The 14521-nt window shown below is 41.6% G+C and overlaps 1 protein-coding gene across 1 annotated transcript in view; it reads right to left on the reverse strand.

The window, feature by feature from the left end:
- Positions 1-14521, reverse strand: part of LOC129109367 (thrombospondin type-1 domain-containing protein 7A) — a 142760-nt gene that overhangs the window by 21604 nt on the left and 106635 nt on the right. Inside the window, exons 14-20 of the mRNA XM_054621404.1 lie at positions 13080-13258; positions 12439-12444; positions 11858-11991; positions 10344-10497; positions 8734-8875; positions 4068-4183; positions 3361-3478 (exon numbers count right to left, since the gene is read on the reverse strand). Coding sequence (XP_054477379.1) covers positions 3361-3478; positions 4068-4183; positions 8734-8875; positions 10344-10497; positions 11858-11991; positions 12439-12444; positions 13080-13258 — 849 coding nt within the window. The remainder of the gene's footprint in view (positions 1-3360; positions 3479-4067; positions 4184-8733; positions 8876-10343; positions 10498-11857; positions 11992-12438; positions 12445-13079; positions 13259-14521) is intronic.

A 14521-nucleotide genomic window follows, 5' to 3' on the forward strand; every position in this document is an offset into this window, starting at 1 on the left:
TCTCAGACAATAGAGTGCTGCAGGGCTGACATATTTTTGATATTTCCGATGTCATTTTTCCATTGGATTTTTTAATTATTGCAGAAAATAAGCTCCATAGCAAACAAATGTTCATGATACTTGCATGTTTTGTTCAGCAAGAAAATCTTTACCAATGATCTCCACTTTTATGATTTTTAAAGACTACAAACAGCAGAAGTAAAAAAGGTAACGTTAGGCTGTAAACAAACTACACCACGGTCACATGACTTCATGTAGATAAAACTAGAGGCAGACTAGTGTTCTTTTTATGACCTTTATTAGTCTCATTTAGCAGCTTTTAAGCAACATCCTGTTTTAAGACTTGGTGAGGTGCTGACTGATGTATTTCTGATGTATAGTCTTAGAACGTTATAGGCTCTTAAGCTTGTGTTAACCACAGACCTTATTTCAGGCTTCTAACAAAAAAACCCATTCAATTATCTTATTGCCTTCAAGACGAGGAGACCCGAGTTGCGGAAATGCTAACTCATTTCCTGGTTTTATGACTAAATCCTGCAGCACTCTAAATGCCACAGATTTCTTTCGCCATTGTTGCACTTTCTAATTATTTGTAAACTAAAAGAGTTCAATAAAAAAATGTGGATTTAGATAGATAAAATTAGGTACCACTAAGGCCAGGAAAAACAGCAACAACAAGGTCCACTCTGACTAATTCTCTGTCCTTGTATTGAAGCTTGAGTTTGTTTAGTGATTTCTTTCTTGTTCTGCTAGGCTTTTAGAGGTTGGATTCTATTTTATTTAAATAATACAATTACACAGATTGTAAAGTGGCTGGTTTCTGCACGATAAACTAAATGCAGTCAGTGCTGGCAGTGTAGTGACCACTGTGGTTTACCACACAACAATCATCCCCTCCCTCTGTTAAACGGCTCCCTTTTAAATGCATGTGTTTGTTTTGAAGGCATTAAATTAATGTTGCTGTGCAAAAGGAGCGGTTCACTTAACAGAAGCGGGCGTTTTCTAATAAGCTGGCCATACTGCACTTTTTCTCCGCCGTCTTGATAGGTTCTTGGTCTACTTGAGTAAAATGTTTTTTTTCTTCCACATCGATCAGCAACCTCTCTTTAAATCAATCGTGAACATTACAGCAGCTAACACCTCGGAGACCGTTTGATTTAAATGCAGGATTGAAGCTATGAATTACTTTGGAAAACTCAACACAGAAACCCTGCACACACACACACACAAACACACACACACACACATTCTAAAATGCAACCTTCCTGTTAAACCGCCCACTCTCAAACCTCAGAACCCTCGATCTGTTGCATATCCCACTCTCGTTTTTTACGCTGCATAGCCAACTTTCTGCTCACCTCAGAATACACCTTTGCCAACCTATGCCGCCTTTCAACACAAAAAACACAAATCAGCCTTCCCACACATTCACACAAACTGTACAACCTCGTATCCTATTCCAACAAGAGAACATCCCACACACACATACTCACACAAAAACACATCAAATAGGGTCCCCCTCGTGCTCCTTCAGCCTTACTAAAACTTTTATCTTATTCCTTAAGATTTAGCAACTACTGCTGTAGCGGCTCTTCTTCAAAGCGCTCCCCTCAACCCTGAGGAGCAGGAAGATGTAATGGGACAGAATCAATTGTGTGAACTGCCGGGAACGACAACCAGGCAACAGGAGAACACATTTTCGCCGGTCATTTGGGAAGAACCTTAAATAAACACTTCCTCTCTTCTGCTTTTGTGAGTTTTCTTTCTGGCCAAATGACTCCAGAGGGAGCAGGAAGTGTATGAGATGGGACTTTTGAAGTTATCCAAGCAAGTATGTTTTGCTGAGTGTGCATGTTTTTACTCACACATACACAAAACCATGCTTTAGCACTTTGTTGTGGAGTCACGCACATGCACGGAAAAATGTTGATGCAATAAGCTTCTCACGAACCATCATGGGACAAACGTACAGTCTGTGAACATGGGTTTAAAAAGCTTCATGTTTGCAGGCTCCTTGAGACCTATACCTTCCTGTTTTGTTTTTTTCTTGCAGCTTCCTGCTTAACATTCAGACATGTGTGCATTTACAACTTGGGGCTCCCTAATACAAACACTATCTTCTGGTGCAGAGCATAATAAAGTCGACCCTGTTGCATATTCTGTATTTGATTCTTTCATGTTACAAGCAGCCAGGGGACTGTCATCAAAAAGTCAAACCTGTTTCTCAGACGTTCTCTCATGCACCAAAAATGTGCAAGAAACATCAAATCTAGTATAATGATGTATTTAAAGATACAGTGAGGAGATGAAATTTGTTCTGAGAACTGCTTTAACAAACAGTTTACCATCTTTTCCCGTATGTGGCTTTGAAGGTAAATAGTAGTATTGCTGTGGAGCTGTTTATTTATAAGCGGGTCTCTATATGCACACACAAGTTGGTGACGCGATACACAACCCTGCCTTTGGTTTCACACTATTCCACTGACCTACAGGTGTCAGCAAACAAAGGCAGAAGAGAGGAAGACCACAAGATCGTAAACATTAATTAAAGGAGTATTTGTCTACATGTCTGTCCTGTGATTTTCACAAAGCCGTTCATCCGATCGACTTCACACTGGGCGAGTGTAAAGCTGAGGATCAAAGGTAGCGCAGAGTCGATACTGAGCTCGACGGGACATATTATCCTAATGACATGCATACTTTAGCATTAGTAAGGCATGCAGTTATGTCATGGCAGGCGTATTGCTCAGGACCAAAGGAAGCATTGTGTCGATTGGGGCGTTTTTTGTATGAGCGGTTCTTGAGAAAGCTGCATGCAGCAATACCGGATTGGCCCGTTCTGAACGATCACTGGCACTAGTACAAACAATACAGGATGTAAAATGTTCAACACATCCACTTTGCAAATGTTTTACGTTTGTTTGACCTCAATGATTCACACGAGGAGTTGAAACTGAATCTAAACATAACTTTTGTTCGTCCTCACAGCGCACCTTTAAGTCTGTTAAGATCATCTCATTGCACACTACCTGTTATTATAAGGACTCAGATTGGACTCATCTCACAGCCTGGTTAACTCTGCATTAATAGACTAGCTTTAATTTAAATATGGATTGTTATTTGTCCCTGAGCTTGTATGTATGCTTTCATGTAATTATTGCGCATGAAAAGTGTAGTAAAAATACATATTAGTGTTGTGATTATAGTAGGATCATGCAAGTGTTTAGAGACGGTGTCTTGCTAGTATAAGGTTACAGATTTGTTTCTTCTCTCTTGTCAGTACATTGATCTCACTGGAAATTGCTCAAATGTCAGATAAATGTCAACAGCATTTTGTACAATTTGAGCAGATCTTCTTACCATCTAGTCCGCACGTCTGCGAACAGCCTGACCACGGCGACCACTCCGACATCTGACAGTTGACGGGACACTCGACCACGCAGGAGATGTTCATCTGCCACTTCTTCTCCAAATTCAGCTGCAGCACATGTAGGAAGTGAAGAGGTTAAATCATGACACACCATCAAACCGCCTGCTTCACAGCCGACTCAATCATTGACGGCCAGACAGCAGCTTGACCTCTCAGCACTAGAATTCCCAGAAGTCTTTGTTCTGGCGTGGAAAAAAGACTGTGCTCGGCAGCATCGGGCCAGCGAGGCTGGACTATCGAGGCTGCTGTGAAAGCCGTTCTGACACAATGTGTTTTTATGAATGAGCCGGATGATGAAGTGGGCCAGGGGTTAAATAGCTGAGGGGACGGCGCTGCCACAGCCCGCCGGCTACAATTACAGCAAGCCGAGACACATTACGGATGAATGAAACGCTCAGCCCGAAGCACCGACAACAATCTCTGCATGGGAATACTTCTGAATATTTCATGTTGCTGTGGGCCTAATAGTACTGGAAGGGTACGCTAATATATTGTAATGAGTGATGTGATTAAGTCATTAAGTAAAATGAGTGTGTCAAATAAAAACAGGACTGGCCCGAAAAACAAAAGGAGAAGTACAGTAAAGGAAAAAAAGGAGAAACTTGAGGATTTTTTTACATTTCTTTGCACGTCTCACCTCCTCACAGAACTTGATATCGACTGATTTGCCGTCGCTGCGAACACAGTCGAGCATCCGGGTCTTGATGCCGCTCCCACACACGGCGTTAGGACTCAGCTGACATGTGCTCCAGTCTGAGGAGAAACACAACATATTCACATTTACATTTCTTTTGGGCTGTTGGCGTTCATAAAACTGGCAATATAAGAGCATCAGAGTGCTGGATAAACAACACTGCAGAGGCCTGTAGGGGCCAGGCTGAAATACAAACAGACAATGAACCTACCATGATGACTGTTACCTGTCAGCAGAGCACACCACTCTACCACATATTGCTAATATTTACCAGGTGGCTGCTGTTGATTTTACCACCCGGGGCGCAAGCAGAAAAAGGAAAGCAGGTGAGAGGGAGTCATGATTTAAACGGGAGCAGGAAGCAAAAAGGAGAGGAGCATTAATTCAAGTCACAAGGAAGCAGCATTTCACCAGCGTTTCTGCTGCTTCTGTGGTTGGATGTTGTTGATGTTGTTTTTTTCTCTCAGTTGAAGCAGGATGATGTGGCGGGACAAAACACAAGGAGACGCTGTTCAAAAGGTTTCAAATGCCTCAGCTGTCACAAATTCTTTACACCTCAGGATGAATAAATCCCAGACAGTCAGAATCAACCACGGTGTGTCTCCGCTTTTTAAGGCTGAACACACTGAAATGCAATGTTGCATCTTGTCTCCTCATGTTGCTCTGAAAGTTGTTTAGCTCATGGTTTTTTATAGGCAGATATAAAGTGGCTTCTAGGAGGCAAAAGTACTAGGATATATATAATAATAATAATAATAATAATAATAATAATAATAATTTAATAATAATCTTATTATATAGCTCATTTCATACAGACTATGTAACTCAAAGTGCTGTACATTTGAAAAATAAAAAGATAAAAGATAAAATAATAAAAATATTAACAGAATAACATGTTTGTACAGAGCAACAACAGTAATTAAATAAATGAATAAAAATGTATATACAGAAAAGTGATTAAGTACATGAAAGATCATCTGAAGGATAGTTTTGGGGTTATGTGGAGGGCACATAAGCGCTGTTATGAAAGAAAGGCTTGGCGAAATAGATATATAAAAATATGAATTAATGTGTAGATCTTTGATATGGTGTTTTGACAAAGCGCAGCAATATCAAATTAATTAACCAGCTATGTTGCTGACATAAACTAAAACTCTTCCGCCTTCAGTGCACTGAGGATAGATCTTTTAGTATGGGCATGCTATGCATATATATTAACCACTATGGGCTCCCAGATGACTCAGCAGAATTGCGAAATGCCTTGTGCTTCCCATACGGAAACTTTGACATCAGCTCATTGCCTTTGTTGCATGACACACTCCGTCTGCCTTCCTTCCCTTCTGCCCCGAAGACTCATGCAACACCCAAATATCTTTAAATAATCAGTGTGTGTGTGTGTGTGTGTGTGTGTGTGTGTGTGTGTGTGTGTGTGTGTGTGTGTGTGTGTGTGTGGGTGCGATTTGGTATGTGTTTGGAGTCGGACTCTTGATAGCTTTTGGCTGACGAAGATCACCGTTGATAAGAGAAGATTACTTTGTCAGTGAAGAGGTCATTGAAGGTTTATAACAGCTCACTTAAATCCAATAAATCTGGCTGCCATCGGTATCCTTTCATGTCAGCATCGTAAGCGAGCTGTTTGGCCAGGCGGTCAACTTTGAGTTAAACACCCGGGATTTAAAAGCAACGTCAATACAAGTTTTCCCCTAATAACCCTCAGTAGAAAGATCCAGAGCAGTAAGAGGCTGTACCACGGGCCCTTCAAACTAATTATTTCTGTGAAGTGGAAAGACAACATATTAATCCAGACTTTGGGTGACTTTAAAACCACACCGTGCAGCACAAAAAAAAACCCCACTCCACAACAACAGGGGGGCTGAGGTATCACTCATGAAGCACGCCATCCGCTGACAAAGATGAGTCGCTGTTTTTAGCTGCAGCGAGCTCGTTTGCAAGCTCGACTCAGGGAATTGTGTGTCGTTCTGCCGAGGAGCTTTGTGGCACTCTGGGGACTGAAAATAGGGAGATTGCAACAAGAAAGAGCAACAGTAAGAGACTGAGAGAGAGAGAGAGAGAGCAATAAAAGGAGGAAAAGTGAAGGAAGGAGCATCGAGGACGGTCTCAGCCTCAACACAGAAGAAAAAGAAAAAAAAAAAGAGTGCTTACACCAATAATAATCTCTGCTCGTATATTTTATGTACATATACCCTGGGATGCCTGTGTGCTGCTGTGAACCCAGCAGTAGGGATTATATGTCACGTCTCCCGGTGTCACAACACAAAGGGAAGACAGAGGAGGAGGAGGAGGGTGGGCTGGTAGAGAATGTGGGGCAGCAGATATGGAGGCAACACTACAAATACAAATGAAAAATAGGAACGCTGCCAATCTCTCCCTTTTTTTCACTTCTATTAAAATAGTTTTTCTACAGTTTTCTGGATGAAATATGAAAAGAGTGGTCTCTGTGACATGTTATATTTAGGTGTGGTGTCCCGCAGATCAGAGAGGAGCCCGGGAAAGCTGCCAGCTCAAACATTTTTTGGGGGAAATCTTTCGGTTTATTCATTCATTCATTCATTTTCCGTAACCTGCTTATCCAGTTAAGGGTCGCAGGGGTGCTGGAGCCGATCCCAGCTGTCAATGGGCGAAGGCAGGGTTCACCCTGGACAGGTCGCCAGCCTGTCGCAGGGCTGACATATACAGACAGACAACCAATCACACTCACATCCACACCTACGGGCAATTTAGAGTCTTCAATGAGCCTTAGCTGCATGTCTTTGGACTGTGGGAGAACCCACGCTGACACGGGGAGAACATGCAAACTCTACACAGAAGGTTGTCTAGCGGGCCCGGGCCCCTCTTGCTGTGAGGCGACAGTGCTAACCACTACACCACCGTGCTTTCGGTTTAATGCAGCTAAAATCTTTATTGCTATATTACTTTTCGACTGTCACTTGGTATGAAGCTACAGAGAATTAAAGCTGGAATCTGCAGCTCCCCTCAGCTTTACAGAGCTTTATGTCTCTGTTTATTGTTCAGCTATCTGGTTCGTAACTTTACTGTTTTGGTTCACTCTCACCGCTCTAATGGCATCATTTCTCAGAGCAGCAGGCAGCTGTTTTCAGAGAAAAAGGCTGTAAAAACCCACTGTACACTACATGCACAGCACCAAACAGTAGACACAGTGAGTGACTAGCTGGTGAATATTGTGGAGCATTTAGCAGCTAAAGAGCTTGATATTTCCCTCAGGAGCTGGTGGAGACCAAAAACAGAGTTAAAAAGAGAGCGAATATTGGACTTACATTCACCAGGCGGCCAGAAACACAACTCCAAAAGAACTAAAATGTTAAATAAATCCATAAGAAACGGCCATATAAATGTAAAAGGTGATGAAACGTCTATGTTCACATCTTGATACCGCTGCCAATAAATGGCCAAAAAATCAATCAAGTACTCAGTAGAAAAAAACCCCACAAAGAGGTCAACAGTCTAACGTTTTACTTGTACTTGGCATTGTCAAGGCTTTTGTAACTACAGGGAATTACAGCAAAACAGAATGTCTGCCCATTCACACTTCACTTGAAAAGCGGCGCTACACTGAAATACAACGGACCAACGACATATTAGCCTGTGATCAAAGAAGAGCTTTGCAAAGAGCAGCTGTTAGAAAAACTCAAAGGAGCTCCATTGACGTTACATCATCATTACACAAAAAAAGGTTTGATAATCGCAATCATCTTCACCCCAAGAGACAAAAGTAAGAGAGATTTTGAAAATATAAAACAGATTCATCGATTGCTCCTCTTGCTGTTAAAAGCAGATGAGCAAATGAAAGCTGTCAGCACTAGCAAATATGTATGTAATACTTTTAATAATGCACAGCAGCAGAATCAAACAGACGTGTTTCAGCCCTGAGCTTTTTATGGGTGTAATCTCTGTTAAAATGCAGCCTGGTGATTACCAACCAGCTGATACGGATCATCATAAAATCCTCAAAGTGTATGAATATATCATATTCTGTTCTTGCAACAATTCAGATAAGTGTCCAATTGATTTACACATTACCAACAGTAAATGCATGTATATACATATAAAAACTCATCATGTGCAGAACCTCTATAGAAATTACACCTACAAACAACATCATCAAAAGATAACTAATAACAGAAAAATAGTAATAGTAGCAAAACAAAAATAAGAAACTGCATGTACATATGTAGAACCATCAAGTGCAGAACTTCCACAGAAAATATGAATATATATGCATTAATTATTATCTGTATTCATTAAAAAACAAGACAATTTCCCATTTAAGCCCCCATTTTGGCCTTTCTTTGGAGCCCTGTCTCCTCCCTGCAACAGTGGCTTAATAACCATCTTTCTGAAATGGAGTCTGTGTTTACAGTGACTGAGTTTTTAAGCCTCAGACAGCCTGATTTCATGTTGGTGATTTGGTTAAAGTTGACAAAGATTCCTCCTGACACAACCATGGCAGCAGCCCAATAACCAGCTCCATTCAAAATACAAGTAGTGTTGTTCACTGCATGACATTACAGAGAGCAGGGATCTCTGCCCACTGCAACTTTATAAAGACGTCAATTTACATGTCCTTTACCTGTGATGTTGTAGAAGTAGTTGAAACAGTTGAGGTTCAGGCTGCAGGGCTCCTTGTCGGTCGTGTCTGGACAGTCCCTCCCCTGACTGGGCAACCGGAGGGGGTACGCCGTCCGAACCCGACTGTTGGTTCTGGTACACGGCTGAAAAAGAGACCATAGACCATATGGCAGAGGGAGATAAGAACTGAATACAGACATGTCCCTAAATTGGAGCTACTACTAATTTGCCCACTTCTGGATTATTTCCCAGTTTATTTGGGCAACAATTCATTAGATTTACGTCAAAACATCCTCCCAGAGTCTGAACAGGCTTTGTCCCCCTGGAGCGATGTTTTATGGTTGTGTTTCTAAAAATAATTAAGTAAAGATCCCCCCCACCCCTCCCCCTCCTCTCTCTCTTGGCATTCCCAGAATGTGGAGTTTGATTCTTTTCCAGCAGGAAATGACAGGAGGGCTGAAACAGATACTCTGCTGGAATGGTAAACCACCAGATTCTACACGGTCATTACTCGCAAGGAAGAGAGTTCTGGGAGAAAATGACGGCCTTTTTTGAATATCTCCAACGCTGGCACGATGAATAAAACATGTGAGAGGCCCCGCTGACGCCACCTCAGACTCCAGTAAGAGATTGGAATTGTGGGAAGTCGGTGTCAAGCACTTCGGGTAAGAATGGGGTGTGATTAACAATGGCCATGGCGCTGCTGTGAGAACAGCAGGTGAGAACCAGAGCAGTTGAAATAGCTTCTTTTTTTTTTTTTTTTCTTTTACCACGAATCAGAGGTGTCGGGGGCGTCGGTTCTGAACAAGATGTTCTGACACCTCGCAAGGTTTTTGTGAAAGCAAGAGCGACGATTGCAAACATCCTGAAGCCTGAAGGTGTGTGCTGTGATGACGCGATTAAATCAGTGAGCAGTGTCTATTTACAAAAACCCAATTTGCAAAGTCTTCACATTTTACTGTGAGTGTGAAGAGGTCATGATTAAGAGGCAGAAAAATACTCATGTTCTTCTCATTTTTCCATCAACCTTTAGGCTAAAATGAACATTTATGAACTAAATTCCTTGAAGCATCAAGTCTCTGGCTGAATAATCTGATCATAAATCAAGCTTTTTCTGAAAATTCATCTAATTACTTTTCACTGTTTGTGGACGATCACAAGCCAGGGGTAATATTTCAGACAGCTTTTATGTTTGCCCCTACATCACTGCTGATGTAGAGAGCTGGGGTGTGTGTGTGTGTATCACAAAAATGTAAATTTGGAAACCTGCTCGGGAGTTCTGACTCTTTATCATAAATCATCTTCCTTCCCTGCTGAATGCTCAGTGAGTACAGTGTAATATAGGTGATATAAAAGCCATTTTTCATGCTCCCCTGTTCATATCTCTTTTATTCCACCCTGGTGGACGAGAAATAACCTGTTGACAAACAATTCTCACGCTGCTCACAATGATACAGTGCGGCTACGCTTTGAATTCCTTCAGCCTCAGAGAAATTATTTCTGACACGAAAAAGATATCAAGATAAATCTCAGAGGGCTCAACAGAAGTCTGTCCCATATCTCTGCCAGACAGCTGAGCGGCTGCTTTTCTGATCTGCGTTGGGCTCTCACCAGGCTGCAGCGGCTCCAGGGGCCCCAGTCGTTGAGGACGCAGTCTTCGGGACAGGGCAGCCGGCTCTCCCTGGCCCCCAGGGGCATCTCCTCGGGGTCACACAGGTAGTCCTCCACGGACTCTGACGGCCCGTCTATAGTGTTGAGCATGCACCTGTGGGATCGATGAGGGAAACAATGAATTTGACCTCATTCTAGAGAACAAAAGAGTCAGATATTGTGTTTAACATGGACACGGAGTTGGCGAGTACATGAAGTATTTCACGACATATGTGTCCCTCAGGCTAATTGAGGTCAATTTTACCAAAAAACTGTTGTATTTGTTTACAGCAACACAACTTTACTGGCTCAAGAGGTTCAATGTAAACACTGACAGCATTAGGCAGAACACAAAGTAGTTTATTAAACACCTGGAAGTTAATTGGACCTTATTGTCACTTTTATTTTATATTTTTAATCAAGTAAAAGCAGCTAAATATTCTAACAACACATAAATAGATACAACACACATAGTAACTATTATGATGCATGTATTTTCTTTTATTCTTAACTGAATCCTGGCTTTCCTCAAATGCCTCAGACATATTTTTTGATTTCTTTCTTCCTAATTGCAGCTTTTTATCCTCCAGATAAATGGGAGAGGAGACTGTCGCTATTCCCACTGATAATGTCACCTGCTCTAAAGAGCAGAGACTGAACTGGGGTCATTAAGAGTTTTAACTCACTGTGATTTTGCATCAGCTAAAGCCATTACACTTGATCATTACAAGGGCCATGGATGTTGATATCCTGTGATGTCCCTGTGTCTTATTATATGCACGTGTGTGTGTTTCTAATCCAGTGTTTTCACAGGACCGAGATGTTTGGATCTCTACGCCTCAGAAAACATCTAATTACAGTCGTATAAGTCTAATTACAGTGTATGTCTCGGCATGTGCACAACATAAATCCAAAAGTTTGAGTTCCACCCAAAAGGATTTGGCAGCGAGTCGGTTGTTGACTTTCAGCTGAACCATGTTAGACAGATTTGCACAGATCCTTTGCATTTTATTTTTCTCCCAAAACATTTTTTCCAAATCACTTTACTCAAGTCATTCATATTAATTTAAATACAAATAAGAACGTGTCAGCTGTAGTAGAGGTCTGACAGCCTGCATCTGCTCTGGATCAATCTACAAATGATTTTATAATTAATAAAAAGAATTAAAGCTTGAAAGAGTCCATCTGATGTTCAGAAAGCCTCGGGTGATGTCTTCATGTTGCTTGTCTTGTTTGATGAAGTCAAAAACCCAATCCCAGTTTAAGAAAAGCAGCACATCTGCACATTTGAAATTTCTGCTTGAAATTAAATTAAAAAAAGCAATTTATTATCAGAATTAGTATTGATCACTTTTCAATTTACTGACTAATCAACTAATTGGCCAATAGCTGCAGCACTAACATACACCTCCTTCGTCTTTATGGTCTTACTAATGTACATAACGGACGTAAAGGACAGACGGCTTGATAGATACCTGACTTTTCTGGTCTGGACGCCTTCGCCACAGTTCTCTTTTAAGTCCACGTTGCTGACTTTCCAGACGCTCCACGGCTCGGCCACCCACACATACTGATTACAATCGCTCTGACACGGCACCACCTCATACACCTCAGGACAGAATAACCTTATTAATGCGCTGAATGTATACTTGATGTGATTTTTAAGGAGATATAGCAGCAAGTCAAAGGGAGCAGATTGGTGGGTTTATTTCCAGGTCGAGCCAAACTCGTGATTATCATCATCCTACTCATGAAAGGAAAAAAAGGAAATATACATTTCTATAAATATATCCTCTTAGCTCTCTGTAAGTTGTCCAGTTCTGCTTAATACTCAGTGATTCTTTGGCTCCGCTCTGAGTTTTAACTCAGCCAACATGATTATTTTTTCCCCCCAGTGCAGCTCTGCCTCTGAGAAATGTCTGCATAAATAAAACTCCAATCTGATAGTTATAGGATATTGTGACTGTTTACGTCTATCTGTCAGTGACCCACTGACATCGGTGACACTTAACATCTGCGACTACATTTACAAATAGATGAGGAAAGCAGCTCTTACCTGGGCCTGTAGCAGTGAGTCATATCCAGAGAGCATTGGGGCGGATTAAAAGGAGACAGACGGATTAATGAGCACATGCCAACTGTTCATATAGTGCAGAACCTGTGATTAATGCAACATTCGAGAGGACATAATCAGAAAAGCCTCTGGCATAAATACCTGTGTGAACTTCACAGAAACACACACACACACACATATATGCACACACACCACTAGGCGTAGATCAACGCAACCTTAATCTGCATCTGCTGATACTCACGGGTCGGGAAAACATTTCATTTTTGCAAATCATGGAAACCTTAAGGAGTCAACTGGCACATGTTGGTGCATTAACATGGCTGACGGGATCCATTCATAGCACCCATTGCTTTTTGCTCAGCAAAAGTGCAGCGATAATGAGAGGAAGGTAAAGGAGAGCTCTGCAGACTCCAGCTTACTGTATTATTCATTCAGAATGTCCTCCCTCGCCCTCTCTCTCCAGTGTTGAATACATATAACGTGTTTCACACTTGTAATAAGTATAAAAACATTGCAGCACAGTTACTAAATATTCAAGAATATCTTTTGTTCTCTCATTCTCCTGCTCAGCCACCAATTCAGACTTCAAAACTCAGATTGAGTTTCACTTTCTGCGTCTGTACCTGGTTGATGTGGTCCAGTTTGGGACACGGCCGGCCGCCGTTGTAAGGTTTCTCTCGAAGCCATTTGGAGCGAACTTTGACCCCGCTGCCGCAGGACTTGCTGCAGCGCGACCAGTTGGACCATTCGCTGAGTTTACAGTCCGAGGGACAGGGGATGATGCACGCCTCCTCAATGTATCCTGAAAGGAAGAACAAAACAGAGGTGTTTTGCAGAAGTCAAACACATTTGGTTTTATGACTGTGATCTGGAAAGTGTCACAAAAGTCACAACGCTGGATGTGCTAAAGCTTTTTTGCTGCTGGAAACGAAAGGAAAACTTGCACGGTTCTATATTTTTTTGCCACTAATCTGGTGTTTACCATGAATTACCTACAGTAAAGGTAGCTACGACACTGTTTCATAATGGAACGGAAATATTTTGTTGCAACCAGCTCGAGGTCGGCTTGGAAAGGCCCCAGGGTGAAAGAGTTTCACAGCACCCCATGCTTGAATCTCGCCGTTTCACAGGGTCATGGACTTCGCTGTGCCCTCTCTCCACCTGTAGGGAGGGGCGGTGCCTCCTGCATCCAGCATGACTGACGTTTTTGGCGAAATGTCCTCAGTGTGTCAGTGGTAACCCAGCCGACCAGACTTGAAACAAGGACCCCATCTCGTTTTCCATTTATTTTTTTTGCCATGTCATCACCTTTCTTGTCTTTACAACCAATATATTTATGATTAGATTGCTTACTAGAGCATAAAGTTCTTCATAGATCTAGCCTCTTTATTTCCTGTGCACCATATTGATGCATTTAACTTTCAAATGTACGACATTTTCTTTTTTATTGCAGAAAAAAATGCCTTTGTTTTCCAGTAAAGTGCATGAACTGAAAGACAAAATTATGATTTGCTTCTTTTCAGTCTGCTTCAATGAATGACTAGACAGCATACTGTAGTCTCCTATTAATTATTTCAAAGGGGAAATTCATTCTCCAGAAAATTGATTCATAAGAAAATGAGCTTTGAAGTAAAACCTTTGTTCTCTGTGTTTCCCAACAGAAGCCTCTCAGCCTCCAGGTTCAGGAATGACTGCCGAGGAGAGAAATGGCCTTGGCCGGTACTTAGAAGGTCTCTTAGAAGACGTTTGTTTTCATTATCTAATATGAAACTACATTTATCCTAATTCCCAAACGTTCGTTTTTTTCTTTTTCCATCTAACAAACAAGCATTAAAGTTCAAGAACTCTGTAAATGCTAGATGGGGAAAAATACCCAACTGCACGAGCAAACTATTAACCGATACCTCACAAAATAATCTAGATGCACTTATTGATTTTTAGCCCAGTGGAATGAAAACAGGGTCCACATTCAAAGGCACTATTACATGGGGTTGTTATAAATAAAAGTCTAAAGAGTCTACTAAAGGAGTGCTAGGGCCTGGCAGTAAGCTTCATTATTTCAATC

Source organism: Anoplopoma fimbria, chromosome 20, assembly GCF_027596085.1.
Source record: "Anoplopoma fimbria isolate UVic2021 breed Golden Eagle Sablefish chromosome 20, Afim_UVic_2022, whole genome shotgun sequence".
Lineage (NCBI taxonomy): Eukaryota > Metazoa > Chordata > Actinopteri > Perciformes > Anoplopomatidae > Anoplopoma > Anoplopoma fimbria.